The sequence below is a fragment of the Augochlora pura genome, chromosome 11, assembly GCF_028453695.1.
Source record: "Augochlora pura isolate Apur16 chromosome 11, APUR_v2.2.1, whole genome shotgun sequence".
Lineage (NCBI taxonomy): Eukaryota > Metazoa > Arthropoda > Insecta > Hymenoptera > Halictidae > Augochlora > Augochlora pura.
In genome coordinates, this window is record NC_135782.1 from 16,803,612 (window position 1) to 16,823,339 (window position 19,728).

Genomic DNA, 19,728 nt, shown 5'->3' on the forward strand with positions numbered 1-19,728 from the left:
CTCTCTCTCTCTCTCTCTCTCTCTCTCTCTCTCTCTCTCTCTCTCTCGCCACTGTGAAACGCGTAGCGCCGAACCTAATTCAGGTCGAGTCTTTTCTTCTTTTTTTCGAAAACGAAACCCCCACGTATGGATATATACCAGCGTGCACGCGATGATAAACACGCTTCTTGTTTCTTCTATTTTTGCTCCGCAACCTGTCATTCCATGGTCTCTACGGGGTTAGCCGTGTAGACACAGACCGGACGCGCCGCTATTACCAACGCGAACGATCATTCTCCCGAGACTCGCGTTTTCGAAGAACCGATGAAGGGTATCGCGCTTTGGAAAATAGCTGTATCTGGATCAATTTTGACCTGGTCGATTTTAATTGTTCCTTTGGAGTGTTGTAAATAAATTATGAGGTATGTAAATAAATTGTGATATAGGTAAATATATTGTAATATATGTATATAAATTAGGATATAGGTAAATAAATTTTAATGTAGATAAATAAATTATGATATAGGTAAATAAATTGTGATGTAAGTAAATGATGATATATTAGGAACGAAGGAGAGGCTGATATGTCAAAGAATACCCTTTGTCATATTGCTAAATAAAGCTTAGAATTTTTATAAAAATAGTTAATAATATAGCTGTGAAAATAGTGTTAATGGACTGTAGATAATTATAGGAATTTGACTGAAATTTTAATGAATTGAAATAATTTTATCACTGTAAGAAATAATATAAAAATCAACGTCAATAAGCTGCCATGAAGGAGTAATTATTATACTGTAATAGCAATAAAAGAATTCTAATAATAATTTAACGGAATAAATAATAATATAATTTGGTAATTAGAGAAAATTAATACTACAGAGCTATAGTGTCGACGCGACAAGTGGACGCCCTAGCGTTCACTGATTTCCCCGTCCACCAGCTGCAGTGGCGAGACAATGAGTGCCCCACCACTGTAGCTAGTAGGAGGGGGAAGAAGTTACCTCAGCGTCGCCTTCTTATGGCGCGAGGACTATAGTGCGCCCACGCTATAAAATCACTATAAAAATAATAAAGAATCTCTGCCAAAAAATAATTTAATTAAACAGCCATTATAATCCAAATATTCTCTGGAACAAAATTCACGGAAAATCTTAATAAATTCAGTCTTAAAATTTCCAAAGCAATACACTTCCTCTCAGTGAACTCATCAGCGTTAAGTACATCAACTCGAGTGACAGCTGTCCCCTCTGCTTTGCCTTTCTAATACGGCACGCGAACATACACCCACTAATGTTTAAATACGTAATCGCGACGGGCGGTTCTTTAAGCAAAAACAACAGACAGACAGATAGCGTTCGAGATTCGCGACACGTGATTTCGCTGAACATCGTCCGGCGTTCTCGATCTGGGTTAGCGCAAACTTTCCAGGCGCGGGGAGAGGGAATATCGTAGCCGAACCGAGCACGGGGGTTTTCACCTCGCGCCACGCGATTCCGGGATTCCGGATTAATAATTTACCCCGGTCGTGTCGCGACAAAACATTGCTCCGTGGCAACACGATTCCAAGAGAGCGATAGAGAGAGAGAGAGCGAGAGAGAGAGAGGGGGGGTGGGGTGGAGACCACCGGGTCCGGCGCGGCATAATCGATGTTTCAGGCCGTGCAACGACCTTCGATTCTCCAGGCCGCTGCTCCATTTATCGTCACGGGGATTACAAATCCCGGCGCGCGAATTCGTGCGTCTACGGTAATCGAAAGTATACCCCGGGCCTCGGGCACGGTTTGAATTCGAATTACCGGGAAGAATTACACGGAAACCGCGCGGTGGTACGTGCGAGCGCGGGTGGTTCCGCCAATACCTGGTAAACCGGGGGGCGCGGTGTGTTTCACTTCTTAACGTCACGTTCCAAGCGTGATTCTTACGGTTACCGGAGTCACGGTGATTAGGATTGTTTGGGGTGCTCCGCCGGGTTCGGTTAATAACGCGACGCGTTAGTTATTGTTACGTAAATAATTGTTGTGTGTGGGATGGGTAATGTGATAACAAAAGTGGAGGGAGGAGAGGTATTTCTGTGTAGCTGTGTTTGTGTATTTCTATATTTTTGTGATGCTATAATCATATAATTATAGTACTCTATAATTGTGTGATACTATAATTCTTTGATAATATGATACTATATTAATATATTCAAATAATGCTATAATCCTATATTGCTATAGTATTAGGATACGCTATTTCTATAATCCAATAATCATATAATCATATAATCCTATATATCTAAACTTTTATAATATTGTAATGATATATTTCTACATTCCAATTATCGTATGACCATACATTCCCTTATTCCAGTATTATTATATTTCTATATTATTATAGTGATATATTTCTATGTTCGCATTGCTCTATAATCCTATAACTAGGATTCATCATACATTCCCATATTCCTGTATCCTTACAATCATATAATACTATAATCCTATCATCACTATATTCGTATATTCCTGTATTCCAATATTCCTATACATCTATATTATTTTGATGATATAATTCTATGTTCTTATAGTCCTATAATTATATGATGCTCTATTCCTATATTCCCGTTTTCTCATATATCGATATACCTATATTATTATAGCAATATAGTTCTCCATTCCTTAACCATATTCCTTAACCATATTAACCGCATTCCTATAACCTTATTTTCCTATATTAATGTATCACTATATTCCTATAACCTTATTTTCCTATATTAATATATCACTATATTCCTATAATACCTTATATATTATGATATTAACATATTACTATAATCCTATAATTTTATATTCCTAGAGCCTATATTCCACTATTCCTATGTTCCTATATTCCTATATTTCGACTATATCTCTGCTATAATCATCACAAAATAAAACTATCCAAATATAAGATACCTTCAACTATTTATATTTATTTAAATACAGTTGACGATACGAAAGCCACTCTCACTCAACAACTATCGACTCCACTGTACCTTTAACTCCCAATCAGAACAGTGTACCGTTGACAGTTAATATACATCTTTTACATCGCACGTCTCTATCCTTAACTGTCGATCCTTAACAACGTCCCCGTGTCGAGATACAGTAGGTTAGGTACGCCACAGGTACTTCTCGCGCGCATTCCAGTAAATAATTGAAAGGTACCGAAGGGTTACCGGCGGCGGCCAATGAAGGCGACGGCGAAATAGCTTCGACTGCTTCCGAGCGTCTCGCCGGTGAGACATTACGGAGACAATCGAATGCTTTCTACGGCTATTGGAAGTTCGTGGAGGAGATAACGAAGCGCGGGGAGAGAGGGTGGGGAGCAGAGACGATCGTTTCTTTTCCGGCTACTTTGGTCTACGGAGTGCCGTGAATTTCACGAAATGACCCTCGCATAAATTGCCATCGAGATCGGCGCCGATGAGAAGCCCAGGGATGGAGGGGAGGGGGTGGGGTGGGGTCGCGCTACATCCGTACACTTCTTCGATTTGCAAATCAATTCGTTTGCCGGCTGCCACTCGAATCGTTCGTCTATGAGCTTCTTCCTCTATTTCTTCTTTTTTACCTCTGTCTGTCCTAATTTCTTATTCTCTCTCTCTCTAGCTTCTTCTTTTTCCTCGTTTTTTGCTTCTTCCTCTCTAACGGATTATATAAGATTTATATACTCTTTAATGTGGCAGAGATTATAAGATTTATAAAGACTATGATATGACAGTGTATATAAGATTTATAAACTCTATAATATGGCAGACTTGACTTATGTGCAATCTATATTTTTCTATAACATCTCGTGTACATTGTATAAATTTTTGTGAATGAAGAATACGTTTCTAGATGATTTTATATAAATTTTCTAAGCTCAGAAACCAAGAAATACCGCCTATAGTATTTTATATAAATCTACTAGCTTTCATTTAAATTGTTTAAGGTTATGTATGCGTGACATAATTTTGACATAACCTTCTCACAATCTTGATGTAATTAAAAGACACTTGAACTCATTTGAAGTAACTTTTTCCTCAGAAGAAATCCGATCCGCAGCTCCGTTTTCGAGTTATTAACGAAAATCTCTGACCAATCACAGCTAGAGGGCGGAGCCTTTAATTCCGAGGCGTGGCGTTGTCAGTTTTGCTTTAATAACTCGCAAACGATGCCACTTAGAGAATTTTCGCAAAGGAAAAAGTTGCTCCAAATGACTCCAGGAACCCTTTACCATTAACTTTGCAAATCAATCCAAATTAAAAAATAATTATTGGAAAAAATAATCATTAATTGTAAAAATAAACCTTATCAAGTTCATTAAACCGCGTTGCTGTGTGTCACAGTCTCCGCCTAGCGGCGCGAGCTGTCGAACAGACACGAGAGCGTTCTTTGGAAATTATCGAACGACGGAAAATGAATGCCGAATGCAGCTCTCTCGGCGTTCCTGTCCGCGGGCGCGGGGGTGCGCAGGGGTAGGAGGATGTATCGCTTTCGCGGAGATTGAGCGCGGCTGACGTTCTCGGCCAGGCGAAATATTTTATTCAAGACGTTGCCTGGTATTGCCTCGGAATCGTAAGCGGCAGCCCCCGGACTTGTTACAGATGAAGACAATTACCCCGGCGTGGAACAGAGGCGAAGACCGGTGACGGGGTATGGTAGGGGCGGGGGGAGGGAGAGGCAAGAAAAACGAAAGAGGGAGGCCGCTAGAAGCAAAAAGTTTCATGAATATCAAGAAGCTCGTGGCTACAAATTTCACGGTAACCTAGATTCGAGGGAATACGACCTATCACTCCGACGCCCGCGTATCATACGTTCAGGCGATACGGCGATGACTCCGCAATTTCTTAATCAGCCAGGATACGTGACTCCCGCGAAGCATGATCCAACCAATGATAATAATAGGAAGGATAATAATTTAATTTAAACTAATTTAAATCATTTTCATGGTTACGACAGATTAAAATGAGAAGATAAATAGACACAGGGTGGACTGAAAGAAAAATGTACAGGGTGTGTCAATTATTATAATAAATTTTAACTCAATATTTTATAAATTTTAAGAATTATTCTAAACTCTAATACTTTATAAAATTTAAATTATTTAAAATTTCAACTATCTTTGTCACCTTTAAAATTAATCGAAATTTAATATCTTTAAATCTTAGAATTAATTTTCAACGAATCCTAAATTCAATTCTTAAAAATTGTTCTAAATTGTATATTTAAAAATATTATAAATTGAGTCTGCTAGAAAATCACTTAAGTACATACAATTTTAATACGATTTGAATACGTCTATTTTAAATAATATCTTGCCTGAGAGAATAATAAATTAGTTCCGAGGATTTTTCAAAAAAAATTAAACTCCAGGAAAAACCACGTGTCAGCCCACAGTGCACACGAAGTCAAATGCAGCTCTTTTTCACTGCAGATTTTCGGGTCACGTGGTTTTTCCCATCAGTTTTCCACTTGGCAAGGCTAGACGACGGTGTCGCGACTTTACACCTGTGTGGGGCATCCACCTTGCCGTGTTTCGTGTCACTTGAAATTACCGGCGAAAGAAAGAGTCGTGGGAAAAGAACGCGGCGGTCGCTACGCGGAATTTCCGGAAGCGTTTTCCGTGTGCGACAAGTTTCTTTCTTTGGAAAGTCAGAGAGGTAGAAAGAGAGAGAAGGAGAGAGAGGGAGAGAGAAAGAGAGAGAGAGAGGAGGCATTCGTGAGTGGAAGCAAGAAACGCAACGACAATTTATTAACAATTACCGCGTCGGGCGATTGTTTCCGTCGCCGCTAATCCGCGCGCGTGATCGACCCGTTCGCGACGATTCAGCCGCGCGGTTTTGTCGGACGGTTTGCTAGCGCGCGATCCTTATCCGCGGACAGGTCGTTTGCCATCGCGGCCGACACAGCGCCGGGCCGATCCACGATCGCACGGGGCCCCGTGCAATTACTATAATCCCCCCGTGGCCGCGGAATCCGCGCCGCGTCGCCGCGTCCGGATACCAGAGTCGATAGAACGCCAAGACAATTACGATCGGCGCGCGCGTTGACACCCAAGGAATGTCCTCTCTCCGCTTAGAAACGAAACCGATTTCGTCGAGGAAACCGATCGCCGATTAACGCTCTCTCTCTGATTGCGGCTATAGATAGAACCAACCCCCCTCGTAACTTCATCAACGGTGTATACCCCTGATCATCCCATTAACAAGCGGAGAATTCGCTGATCGGACTAAAGGATGAGAAGTGGTTGTTGCGAGACAGTTTTTAATTCGTTCGATTGCCTGATTGGTTGATCAGGGATTATTTCATTCGATTAATTCGATGTTCGGATAATAGTGGTTGATCGCTGATATGATGTCTCTGGGAGGGGTTTAGCTGCAGTGTAGTTGCAGGTGAAGATAGGAGATAGTTTTTGTGATGGCTTTGGTGAGAGGAGCTGTTGGGTTTTTGGTAGAGGCTGGTAGAAGGGTTGGAGCAGTGTTTGACAGAATTTAGTAGAGGTGTGTAATAGTGTTTAGTGGATCCTAGTAGAGCATTAAGTATATCTTGATAGAGGACTTGTCGGTATTTAGCAGTCACTACTAGAGCAGTCATCTCTAATATTTAGCAGACCTTGCTAGAGCAGAAGTTATCTTTAGTACTTGGAAGGCCCTACTGGAGAAGTCGTCTTCAATATCTAGTAGTTCCAAGTTGAGAAATCATCAATACTGTCTACTAGAGTCTACTAGGTAGTCATCCTCAGTGTCTCTTCTATCCTGCTAGATGATTTACCAGTACCTAGTCTATTCTACTAGACGACCACCAGTCTCTAGCCTATCCTACTAGATGACATTACTGCCTATCAGATCCTATTTATAGTGCCTATCAGACCCTGCTGATAATGTCTATCAGACCCTGCTAATAACATCTATCATACCCTGTTCACCATCACAACCCATCATTCCCCGACAACCCCCAACTTACTTAACATTGCCGAAACCAAATCCTCATACAAAATAATAGCGCACTAGCAACCAGCACAAACTACAGCCTCAATTTCCAACCATCGCAGACCTTCCAAAAGCATCTGCATACAAAAGTGTCGCACCCAATCCTAACAAATCCCCAGAAGATCTAGAATCACCTTATCGTCCCATACCCGAGCGTACTAACGTGTACTGTTCCGGAACGACCAGTTCTCGGTTTCCTCCGGTGTCGTGACCACCGTATCGAGACGATGGGGCAGCCTCTGCCAAAAGGGCTACCGGGTCAGAAGAACGACTACAGTTCGGAAAGAAGAATTAACTGGGCCAAGTGTTTTTTCTCCCCCCCCCCCCACCCACCCCCGTTCCGACTCCGCCGCACGGTTTGCGATACATCTTGCGTAACACCGTACGAACTGCTTTAACCTACTTGGAGGGTAGGGATCATGTTGCCACACGGCAGGCATGAGGGCCAAAGTAATAAGCAGCAGTCGCCAGAACGCTCTGTAACTATTACAGTAAATTCTATGAAACTCTGTCCTTTTGGAAGTAAAAATGGACAAGCTGGGGAAAAGGAGATAGGGTTGTGCCAGGCTCGCGGCTCGTTTTCGTGGTTACTGATTTTCTAGGTTATGTCCAGGTTTGTTCAGAGGATGTGGGGCTGTTGGAGAAATAGTGGAGTGTAGTTGGTTGACGCGTGACAGCTTGGGGTGTGTTAGTATAGTGTGTGATAGTTCGGCGAGTAGTAGTAGGGAGCTCGAGTGTTAGTAGAGTCCTCTAATGTTAGTATTAGTAGGACCCTCTAGTATTAGTATTAGTAGGGCCCTCTAGTATTAGTATTAGCGGCCACTAGTATTAGTATTAGCGTCCCCTAGTATTAGTAGGGACCTCTAATATTAGTTGGACCCTCTAGTGTTAGTATTAGAGCCCTCTAGTATTAGTAGGACCCTCTACTGTTAATATTAACGCCCTATAGTATTATTAGGGATCTCTAATATTAGTATTAACGTCCATTATTGAACTCTAGTATTAGTATTAACGCCTTATATTATTATTAGGGAGCTCTAGTATTAGTATTAGCGACCTCTAGTACGAAGCGTATTGCTACAAAGCGTACTGTTACAGGACTTATCACTTCAACACTCATCACTGCGGTGCCTATCAGTCCAGCGTGTACTAGTTCGTCACATATCATTTCATACCCATCATTCCACACATTCTCCCAACGCATTGCTCTAAGCATACATCTCCTACTATAATATATTCCTCTACTGGTACCTTCCTACTCTTATTACCGTTTCTCCCCCGCTCTGATCGTCTTCGAAACGATCCCCACGTATAACTGCGAGTATCGTCGTCGTCTTCGTCGTCGTCGTCTCGTTCACTTCCGCTCGACTTCGACCACTCGCAGCCGAGAACCTCTCTGGATAAATAATTAAAAAAGTTGCATAATGCAACGACACCGCCGCGGTACAGGCCGACCCGCTGCGTCGCCGTGTCCGCGGCGAGCCGAGTGTTTGCCATAGCATGACGCCCCCGCGACAATAAATACGGGGACGACAGTCGATGCCGTGGCGAAGGCGACGGGCGGCACACACCGTGGGACGCGTACAGCCGCGGATACGATGCCTCTATCGCGATAGCGTTTTACAACGCCGCGCACTTCCTGATTTTTTTAGTAGCCCCGGACGCGCGGACTATGTAAACGCGCGAACAATGCTTCACATGGTGGGGGAGAGGGAGAGGGGACTCGCGAAAAACTTTCCTGTTACGCCTGCCGAGCACTCGATCGCCGGAGCAAGGAATCCGGCTCGATAAGATAAATCTGAAAGGATTTCTGGAAGAGGGGCTTGACTTACTTTCCAGCCGGCTTGCGAATGCTATATTAAGGACGGTGAATTAGTGGAATGGAGAAATAGAACCTGGAGAGGTTCGTGATTCGCGTTTCAGTTTTGCTGAATTATTTGATGGTTGGAAATTACATACTTGCGATATTTTTTTTAAAATTTGGAAAATATAACTTTTGTAAAATATTGTTAATGTGACAGGTGGTTTGTTCATGTTTCAGAGCGTCGAATGGCGTTGGTAGTTTTGAATTATCACGTCTGGTTACTGAGTTATTGATCGTAGAAGTTGACGAATATTCCATGCTCGAAGATAGCAATATCTGTCGCAGTAATTATTCCATTATTAAATTTTATAAATCATGCGAAATATACTCATTAATTTAGAAGCTTCCACGAAGATTCCTTATGACATTTCAAGAGACTTTTTCCTTGGGAAAAATGTTCTACGTGGCTTCGTTAATTATTTATTAAAGGAAAACGCCAACGCGACTATAGCGTCGATATGACGTTTTTAACTAATAACTCTTAAACGAAGCATTTGCCAAGATTCTTGCAAAGAAAAAAGTTGCTCCAAATGAGCCAAAGAATACAGCCCTCAAAGGGCAAGCCTCTTTGTACACTTACATATCGACAAATCATAGAAAAATATTCCTAAAAAATTACCTGCTCTCTTAAATTTCTACGCCCTCGCGATTATAGCGTCAAAATTACGTTTTTCGCCAATAACTCTTAAACGAAGCATATGCCAAGATTCTCGCAAAGGAAATAGTTGCTCTAAATGACCCAAAGAATACATCCCTCGAAGGGCTTGCATTTCCGTTCACTCAAACATCGAAAAATCGCAGAAAAATATTACTAAAAATTTATGCTATTAAATTTCGCATGCTGTCAGCTAAAATTTCAATAAAAATCATCTCAGCTTAAAAATCGAGTCTCTTGGCATCCCAACGCATCGCCTTGCAGGCAATTCAGCATATCGCGTGCGCCGCGCCATCCGGTATAATTGCGGCGAGAAATTTCGTGCGCGGCGGTTTCGGTTTCGTTATCTCGCCGGGCGCATTTGTAACCTTAATGAGTAGACGCGATAACGAGTCCGCATTCAATTAACGCGGGCCGGTCCTGTTTCGCCGATGAATCACCGTTCGGGGCCCGACACCCCTAAACACGGCCGCGCGTTCAAACGTTCCGATAAAAAGCGGCCGGCGACGGGAGAAGCGTCGGGACGACAACCCGTTATAACGACGCCGACAAATTCGATAACACGTACCCGAAAGAGCATCCACGGGGCGGATCGGAGCGGAGAGGACCGATGCGGAGCTCGGTGAATGGAGACGGAAGCCGAAAGCTCGCGTCTCGTTTAAATCAGAGCGGTTAAACGCGCCTACCCCCGCGGATGCGTGCGCCCCTCGCCGGAGAAGGTATTGTCCGATCCGCCCGTTCGCCAGACATAATTCGTATAATTGCGGGACACGGGCCGGCATTCTTTCGCGGTAACAAGCCCGCTATCCGGGCCCCCCCGTATCACCGCGTCGAGTGGCCCGCCGCGACAATAAACAGCGCGTCGGCCGACGGGGAACGGACCAGAAGACAATTGCACGGCCGCGCAGGCCGCTCGCGGAAACGGAACACGCTCGTCCGCCCGCGAACGATTTCCAACGAACGACAACGATGTTTCCCTATTTCGCCTGTCCCTTTCTCCGCACCAGCCGCGCCCTCGCCCCTCACCGCCCACGCGCGGGATAGAGAGCGGACCTATATATCCGCGAGTTTACTGCCGTACGTGATTCGATCCGATTTCCTTTTATCGTTCGACGACCGCGTCCCGCCTCTATCGTTCCCTCCAAAACCACCGGTCCTCGCTCCTGTTTCTCCGCGAGCGAAACTTTGTTTATGCCGCTTGTCAACGGGTGTCATTTTCCGCCGGACAATGGGACACTTCTCTGAATACTATAGCATCGCGTGGCAGAAGTTGGACGGACTTCCTGGACTTCCACCTCTCCAGGAATGTACATAATCGATTATTAAGGGACAGCGTGCTTCTTTCCAGACCTACGCTGCGTACACGTTGGACACGTGTCTTCGCTTTCATAGGTAATCGATACCTGTGTCAAGGGGTTCCTGAAAGGGATATGCAAGCGCTGGTGCTTTGTATTTTTTTTATAGAAAATTCAGAGAAATATGGATACCTGTTTTTAGCAATTTTATTGAGACAGTGCATTGACTCGCATAAATAATTTTATATCTACCAAGATAACAGTGCAATAATCGCGAAAAATTATTTTGACAATCTCCAACCTTCTATCTTTGATTTGCCGGCTCTCGGACCAAAAAACATTGCTTAACAATCTATTAAAAAAATAATTAATGCGACGTGTGACGATGGGAATAAATCGTCGAAGCGTGTCAGCTTTGATCGTCACTTTTGAACCACCCTGTACAAAGATAAAAGTGCAACAATCTTGAAAAATTATTTTAACAATCTCCAATCTTTAATCTTTCATTTGCCGGGTCTGGGACCAAAAAACATTGCTTAACAATCGTTTAAAAAAACAATTAACGCGACGAAAATCGTCGAATTGTGTCACCTTTATCGTCACTTTTAGACCACCCTGTACACCTGAACAAGCGAGCGCTCACGGTACACAACCGGCCGGAATTCCCTGTAAGCCGGCACCGTGTCCCCCCCCCCCCCCCCCCACCTGCCACCCTCGCGTCCCTTGTACACAAAATTGATGACGAACGCGGCTTGGTGCGGTGAAACGAAAGTTCCCGTGAACACGTAGACGGCTGGCGGGTCGTTGGCAAGGTGGATGTAAGAGAGCGTCGTCATTGGACGTCCGATCGGTCGTGTGTCGGCTCGACGAGCCCGGCTTGGCAGGGGAAAAAGTACGCTCTCTCTCTCTCTCTCTATCCCCGCTTCCGACACGGCAGCGGAAATTGAAGAAGTTGCGCGAGACGGCACTGGAAATTATTTATTACTCGGCCGTCGTCGTCTCGCGCCACGTCCCGATGGCTACGGTTTTTAGGGGCGCCCGCGGTTTCCCAGGCATTCGTTGCCCTCGTGAAATTTAGTCCTCGATGCCAGCCTGTTTCCGTGTTTCGATCGCCCCGTTCTCCCCCATTCCTCACTTTTTTTTCGCGCTAGAGGACACGAGGAAATTAAACTTTTCCGAGGAGGTACTGTCATCCGGCGTGCTTACCGTGAATCGGAATCAATACTGACTTCTTGTAGCTCTGTCTACACGGCGGCACAGTTTTATACACCGTGAATATCCACTTCATTTCGTTACTCAATGCTCGCGTACTCACTAGGCGATATTGTTAATTTATTTTTATTATAAATATTATTTTTCTTCAGAAATGCAAATCCTTCGAGCAGAGGATTCCTCAGCTGATTTACAAAAACTTTTTCCTTTACAAAATTTCGCTACGAGCCTTCGTTAACGATTTATTAAAGAAAAACATGGACCAATCAGACTGCAGCTACGCCCAGATATGTGATTAGCGCGCGATTTTCGTTAATAACTCGTCAACAGAGCCGCAGAGAGGATTTTCGTAAAGGAAAAAGTTGTTGCAAATCGCCCCAAAAATCCTTTGCCTTAATTATTCATAAAATTTACGTGACACCTTGTAGACTATACAGAAAATTAGGCGAGGACTACAAAGCACAGCGAGACGGCAATCGTTGTTACCTAGATTTCGAAACCTTGCTTCAATTCGTCCCGTATTATCTTGCGAGTATAATTACACCGGGCCGTGTAAATGTTATCCATGGCCGCCCGTAACTCGACGGAGGCGCGTCAAAGTTGGGTTACCCTAAAGCAACAGAAACAAAGTCAAAGTTTTCACCGGGCGGGGAACCCGCGCCACGGGGGAAACAACGTTATCCTCCCGAGACAGATTTTGTAACGGACAGAGATCAAAGTTGCGAGTATAAAGAGTTTTTCGTCTGTCTGGAGGGATGGGGGGTGGGAGGAGAGGAGAGGAGAGGAGAGAGAGAGAGAGGCAGTTGTCAAGTTGCCGCAGCAAGTTTAAACGGAATCTTTATCCAAGCTCTCGGGGCGCGCGCTTAAAGAATTTCATTTCCTTCCCGGTCCGGCCCCGGGTCTACAATTAAACCGGGCGCTCATCGAGCAATAAACAATGTCCCCGTTCCACCGTCGAGCCGGCTTTTAAATCCGCGGCATCTTATTCTCCAGTATTCCCCGGGACAAGGAGGCGAACGCGCGCAGTTGTTAGCTATCGGAGGCAAGGCTGTGCGCGCGCGATATCGAGGGACACCCTTATCGGAACGCTAAACGTGGAGGCAATATCGACGCCGACTACCGGATCAAAGACGCCGATCTCTCGCGCTCTCAAAGCGAAAGAATGGTTCCCGTTTCGTCGAGGAATTCGCGTATTTTCTCCGAGATTCACTGCGTTACATTTTCAAGCGGCTCCGTGTCCATTGCCGGCGACGATTCCGACGCGTCGGACAGACACGAGAACGTTAAAGCTGCGATTGTGAGGGACTGCGATGACGAATCGGGTTGTAATTTGGTAGATGTAGAGGAATCATAGTGTAGAATACCTGTGTAAAATCGGAAGCCTGTAGATTCACGGGTTCGGAAGATACAAGGTTGATAGTGTGGAGTATTAGGTCTAATGTGCATACCCTAAGCGGGTGTAAGGGAAATTGGTATTTTCGAAAAAGTCTGCCAAGGAGAGTTTACTTGTCTTAGCTGATTTGGGGTTAGATTTTAGTACACTTGGGCTTCAGGTATACCATTATTTGTAATAAATTCATTCGTATCTAAACGCTTAATAAATTAATAAATAATTTTACATTAGATCCTGCTAGGCCGCAAAATTTTGTCTTTCCTCGCTTTCTTCGATAATTATTCCGACTTCAGTCGACCAGTACTGTGTGTCTTAATGTTACCAGAGGTTCCCAGCTCGAAAAATAGGTAGCTAACGAACGGCACGCCGCTCTTTAATAAAAGTCGTCGTAAAACAACGGTCGATCATCGGGGCCGAAAACGCTAAGTAACTTTGACGATATCGTTGCCCGGTCGCGGTTCCCCGCACCTGCGTCCCCCCTTGTTGTCTTTTTATCATCGCGCCAGGATCCCCGGTTTTTACGAGGTCGCGCGGGCAAGTTTTTATTCGGAACGCTTTATATTTTATATCCAATCAGGCGGTTGTGCGGGGCTTTCACGCGTCGGGGCCGGCATAAATGGATATTCCGCCGGTGTTCTTTCTCCGATCTTCCCCTCATAGTCGTGTTTTCGCATACGCGCCGAGCCGCGTCCCTCTCTCCCTTTCTCGCATACGAGTTTCAAGCGAGACGAGTGGCGGAGCCCCGAAGAATGCCGGGACAAAAGGAGCCCAGAAGTATAACGCGCGTGACTCGCCGGGACTCACGTTGCCCAGCACCGAGGGGCCTCCGGGTCCTCGCCGCCTGCTAAATTAAATTCTAATAAAGCTCGCCGAAAACGCCGAGAAAAAAGCGGCTCGGTCGTTTACGGGGGGGAACAATGGCCGCGCGCTGGAAGGCGTCGTCGTTCGTCGCCGCCGGTGTGCCGGTCCACGGCCGACGCGAGACCACGGATAATTATATCGAGGCGGCAGCCGGGAATCTCGCAGAAAAACTTGTCTTCGAGCCTGCCCCGCGATCCCAACGTCGTGCACGGCTAACTAACTCGACGCGCCCTCCCCCTTAACCGCTGCTAGGTGTGTCCTTCCGAGACGCGTTCGCCTCAGAAAAAAGGCGGCGAGCTTGAATGGCTCCCTATATCTCGCCTCGACCCACTCCACCGACGAATTTCGCCAAGTGGATATCTGTCGCTTGCCGGTTCTCGTCACCCCTTTCGTAGCGTGAGACTCTGGAACCATTGTCACGCGACACGGCTCGACATCCAACCACGGTGACGACGTCCCAAAAATTGCTGGCTTGACGCGGGCGTAACCTATGGTTAGAAAACAATTGGGCTGGTGTGGGACAGGGTTGGGACTGTTTTGGGTTTGGGTTTGGTCAGTGTTGACTCTTTTTAATCACTATACTTTGATAATTAAGGTCTAAGGTTGATAATATTTTTATTTGGGTTAAGGAAGTGAAATTTAGGACATAACCTATACTTAGAAACAATTGCGCTGGTTTAGGGCAGGTTTGGAACTGTTTTGGGTTGGGCTTTGGTCCATATTGACTCTTTTTAATCACTGCCACGATAATTAAGGTCTAAAGTTGATAATATTTTTACTCCACTTTGCAGCAATGAAATTTTTTTTTAATTTAGGACAATCTAATATATTTTAGAAAATTGACTAACATTTTCATCAATTGTTCTCAATTCCGTGAAAATTCATCGCGAGAGCAAATTGTTGAAGCAGACGACTTTGAAATAAATGGCGCTTGATTCCAGAAACGTTGCCCGCGCATTATGCAAATGTTTTTGCCGGTCGATTGGCGCGGTAGTTTTAAATAAATTTATCTCGTGTTTCCAGGACCGTCACGTGAAGGATGCCAGCAAGGACCCGGAGATGGACTCGAGCCAGGACTACTTCCTGCTACTGGGTTACGAGAACAAGACGCACACCGTGCTACGGTTCTTCAGGCGGTACGATACGTGCGACCCGCGGGACTTCAAGATCACGGTAGGTGGCTTTGATTTATGCGACTATCCGCCGCGGGGACGGATAATTCCCCGAGTCCAGGGCCGAAGTGCTCGCCCGAGGATCGTTTGATGGATTTACGGGAAAAATTGATCGGCCGCGACCGCGCGAGTCTCGCCGACTCCAGGGCTTTCGAATTATTTATCGCGCAGCCTCTTCGGGAAATTGAACAGTGCGGCTGCACGGACCCGCTTAGATTAACCCCTTTTATCTGGCCGATTTCATTAGCCACTTGCCACGCTATTTTCTACGGGATTGCTGTGATCAGATTTGCTATTTATCGCGGACGTTTTGCGTAGGAATTTATCTCGATATTTGACGCCTTCGTCCATCTCTCTTATTGTTTAACGTTGCTGATTCAATTGTTTATTAAGAGGTCTGGGTTGTGGTGTAGGAGAATGGTAGAGCGAAATGGAGATATGTATAGCAATTGGTATATGATGTAGGGAAGTAGAAGGTGAACAGCAAGTTTTGACAATATTTAATAATTATTATAGTTAAGTAATAATGCAATAATATTGTTTAGTTAGATTTTTAATTTTTCTGTCATTTTAAAGTTCTGTTATTTAATTCTTCCGTAAATATTTTCTATAATATTGACGATCGGATAGCTAGGTTTAAGTGATGGTTGTGTCTAGGTTAGGTCCGAGTTAGGTCTACAGTTGTTCCCAAATATCTCAGCAACTAAAACAGATAGAAATTTCGGACAAAGGAAAAAGTTGTCGAAAAATCCAAGCTGCGTGACATATGTGAACGTCATCAAAATCCAAGCGGATATCCGTTCAGCATTTAATTACCTGTTTAGCAACTCTTCCCCTATCCCGTAATAAAACCACCGCGATACCTTCCCGTACAAGTATGCTAATACATCCGCGGATTCCGAGAGCGGCAATCACGGGATTGTAAATCCGTCATTAAGAAATTAAGTATCGCGTGTTCTCGCGGCTCGTTGTCCGGGTAGCGTAAATTATCCGGCGAGTCGCTTCATCCGGGGACTCGAAATAAATGCGCGCGATACGGGCCCGGTGGAAAACGCGTTTCGACGACCGGTTCCCAGTCGTCTTCCGGCGAGGCATTCTAACTCGCGATCGCGCGAGATTGTCTCGTCGGACTGAAAGAAAAAAAAGGGGAGCGTTCCGCGAGCATAATTCGAGCTCTATTTTTTTTTCCATGCCATATACACACCGGCGCATCAAGATCCGCGCCTCGCCGGCGAAAGTTTAAATTAACTCGCAATATCTGGCCGGGCTGTTAACCGCGCCAACTCCGATTCCCAGCCACGGCCGCAGACATAATAGTTGCATTATCGCTGCCAACCGGTATTTCCTGGCTGGCATTTAGGGCCGAGATGATCGGACAGTTTAAACGCGCGGCGAACACTTAATCGATCCGGCTGCGGTAGTTATCAAAGCGATAGAAATGCGACTCGAGAAGTGGGGGGAGGGGAAAATCAAAGTTTGTTCGACGGCTCACCAGCCCGGAAACTCCGTTGCCACGATGATAAAACCCGGGCGGACGTATACCACAGCCGCCCCACTTTTTCCACATTTTTTCCAACTCTATCGCCCGACGGATTTCTAATAAATGATTTCCATATGGCGTGCACCGTTCACTCTCTGTTGCAACCGCTGACGCCCCGAACCTGGGATCGCTTTTTTTTTTCCCCAGCCGAGATTAATTCCCGCGAAATCGTGGCGCCTTTCTTCCGTGGAATAATCCGCTCCGGTGTTATTGGAGATTCGGTTAGAATTATATGTGGAATCATAATTTATGATTTAGCCATGTAAAACTATATTACTGCGAAAGGAGCGTTGTGTTACAGTTGAGACACCCCTTATATACGAAATCGTGTTAAAAATTGCCAAGTTTGACGAAACGCACAGACTTTGCAAAATTTTTTTAAAAGATGCGGTTTTCACGGAAATAAAGTTCGATCTTTGCACTTTAATTTAGAGGAAGGTCAAGCTCTCTGCGATTTTTTGTTGCGAAGTTGTGTCAATTTGAAGTAATCTATGCAAAAAGGGCAGAATGAGTATGGAAGAAGTGTAACGGTAACTTCAAAGTGCTGTAACTTCGCGAAAAAAATCGCAGCCGCTTCTACCCTTTTTTTACTGAAAGGGGAAGGGTTGGACTTTATTTTAGTGGAAGTGGCATCTCCGAAAAAAATTTTATAAGATCCGTGCATTTTTTTAAACTTGGGCAATTTTCGTGAAACATGGCTTCTTATTTAAAGGGTTACAATGACGAGGGGATGCATGTAATGTAAAATTGAAAAATAGTAGGTCAAAGTAGAGATTTCAAGCTTTAATTTAAGATAAAAGTCATCATTCTACAACGATTTTTTACAAAGTGATCGCCAGTCAAAGTTGGCCAATTTTTACCTAATGATATGATATTTAGGGGTAGTATAAACTCCTTCAATATTAACTGCACCCTATATCACCCCATATTAAATACTGCTTCACGCTATCACCCATTAAATACTACTCTGCACACACATCCCGAACACCCTCCCTAACCCAACAGCCCCAACAACCCCCTCCTCCAAATCAGCAGTTCCATTAGCCCCCATAACGCCGCCGTTTTTATTCTAATTTCCCTTCGACAAAGGCGACAACGGCTCCACAGTTATCTGATCGTCCGGCGGAAAAACAGATTCCTCATCGAATGAAATTCGTGTAATCTCCTCGCGGTATCTGATGACAAAAGGGGTGAAAGGGTGGTAGGAACAGTCGCTCGATAAGGGATTGCGGCGACACGAAAGAAACAGGGGTCGGAATTGCTTTCGGCTCTGTTCGATTACTACCCGGATCATAAATCATAATCGCATTCCGAGCACGAACCAGCGCTATAAACCTCGTTACGAACTTATAAACTTCCGTGTGTGACTTTGATGTAACGCCGCGATGTGTGGCGCGTCCCGTGGTCCGCGCTACCTGGCGCACAGAGAGCGAGAGAGAGAGAGAGAGAGAGAGAGAGAGAGAGAGAGAGAGAAAGAGGGAGAGATCGTCGGATCACAGTTTTATTAATGGTGGGGCCGTGGATCGCGATCGGCAAGACTACGACAGGCCCGTCAACTTCCGTAAGATTAATGTCGACGCCCCTCTTGTCCCCTGCCCGTTGCGTGAGACGCGCGCGTCGTTCTTTCCTGGCCCACCCTCCTCTTCCAGCTCGAAAAGGGGGGCTGTGGGGCCGCCCACGCAGCGAAACCGGGCCACCGTTTTTTGCATATAAAACCGCAATTAATGATAATGGAAATTGTTTCCTCGGCAGTGCCGTAACGCATAATCGTTATAAGCCCGGCTTAATCTGGCCGTTCGGTGTTTCAATAAAGAACAAAACACCGCGCGCGGACGCGAAGTCCCCGCGCGAATTCGTACGTTCGAATGGCGAGGTTACCGCCACGACAAAGAAAATCCTGCGAAGGATCAAACGATTAGCTCGGTCGTTGCCCCCCGTATCGAAACAAAACGCTCACCCCACGCCGTCGATTAAACGCCGTTACATTTTTCAGCGTTAAACGGAAACGGAACGGCCGCTCTGCGGACCCGTTCCCGCGGACAACGAGCGCCAATGGTCACAGATAACAAGCGGAGACGCGATTCAAAGCGAGAGACGCCTTAGATGGCAGCTGTTTTCATTTTTCTATGCGTTAGGAAGTCTTTCGAATTTATAAATAATTATTCTGCCTAAAGGAAGTAAGATAAAAGACTGTCAAAATTGAAGTAATTAATATTGTGCTTATATAGGGTATATAAAATATTTAGCTATATTTAGAAGCTTTTCTAGCGTGCCAAGTGATTCTTGAGACGATTTAAAATAACTTTTTCCTTTGCAAAAATTTTCTACGACCTGTGGTTAAAGAGATATTAATAAACAAAGTGCGCGCCAATTAGAGCGCGAGTATAGCAGAAGCTCCGCCCCTTGGCTCCGCGGTCACTACTGTGCTGAGCGCGCTATTTTATAGGATAGCATATTTTCAGTATTTTCTCTGAATAACTCGTAAAGGAAGATACGGTTTAATATTTGATACTCGTATAAAAGGAATAAAAATAACGCTAGCGCAGTTCGCTTAATAAAAATAGTAGCACAGGTATCGGGTTATGGAATTGAATTCTCCGATGGACAAGAGCGGAAGCTGTTATGCCCGTATCAATCCGTGACTACCGAGGAAGACGCCTCGGAAGCGTCGATTATTTATGTATACGGTTAATGAATAAAATCGGCACGTGTCTAGGAGAGCAGCGAGAGGTTAAAGTGCAAGCGGAAGTGCAGGGGCTTTTAG

General features: G+C 44.9%; 1 protein-coding gene across 3 annotated transcripts in view; it reads left to right on the plus strand.

Annotated features, from left to right (window-relative positions):
- Window positions 1-19,728, plus strand: part of Olf413 (DBH like monooxygenase olf413) — a 266,667-nt gene that overhangs the window by 186,161 nt on the left and 60,778 nt on the right. For all 3 annotated transcript variants that reach the window (XM_078194387.1, XM_078194388.1, XM_078194385.1), the window contains one exon: window positions 15,276-15,425. In XM_078194387.1, the coding sequence (XP_078050513.1) occupies window positions 15,276-15,425 (150 nt within the window). The remainder of the gene's footprint in view (window positions 1-15,275; window positions 15,426-19,728) is intronic.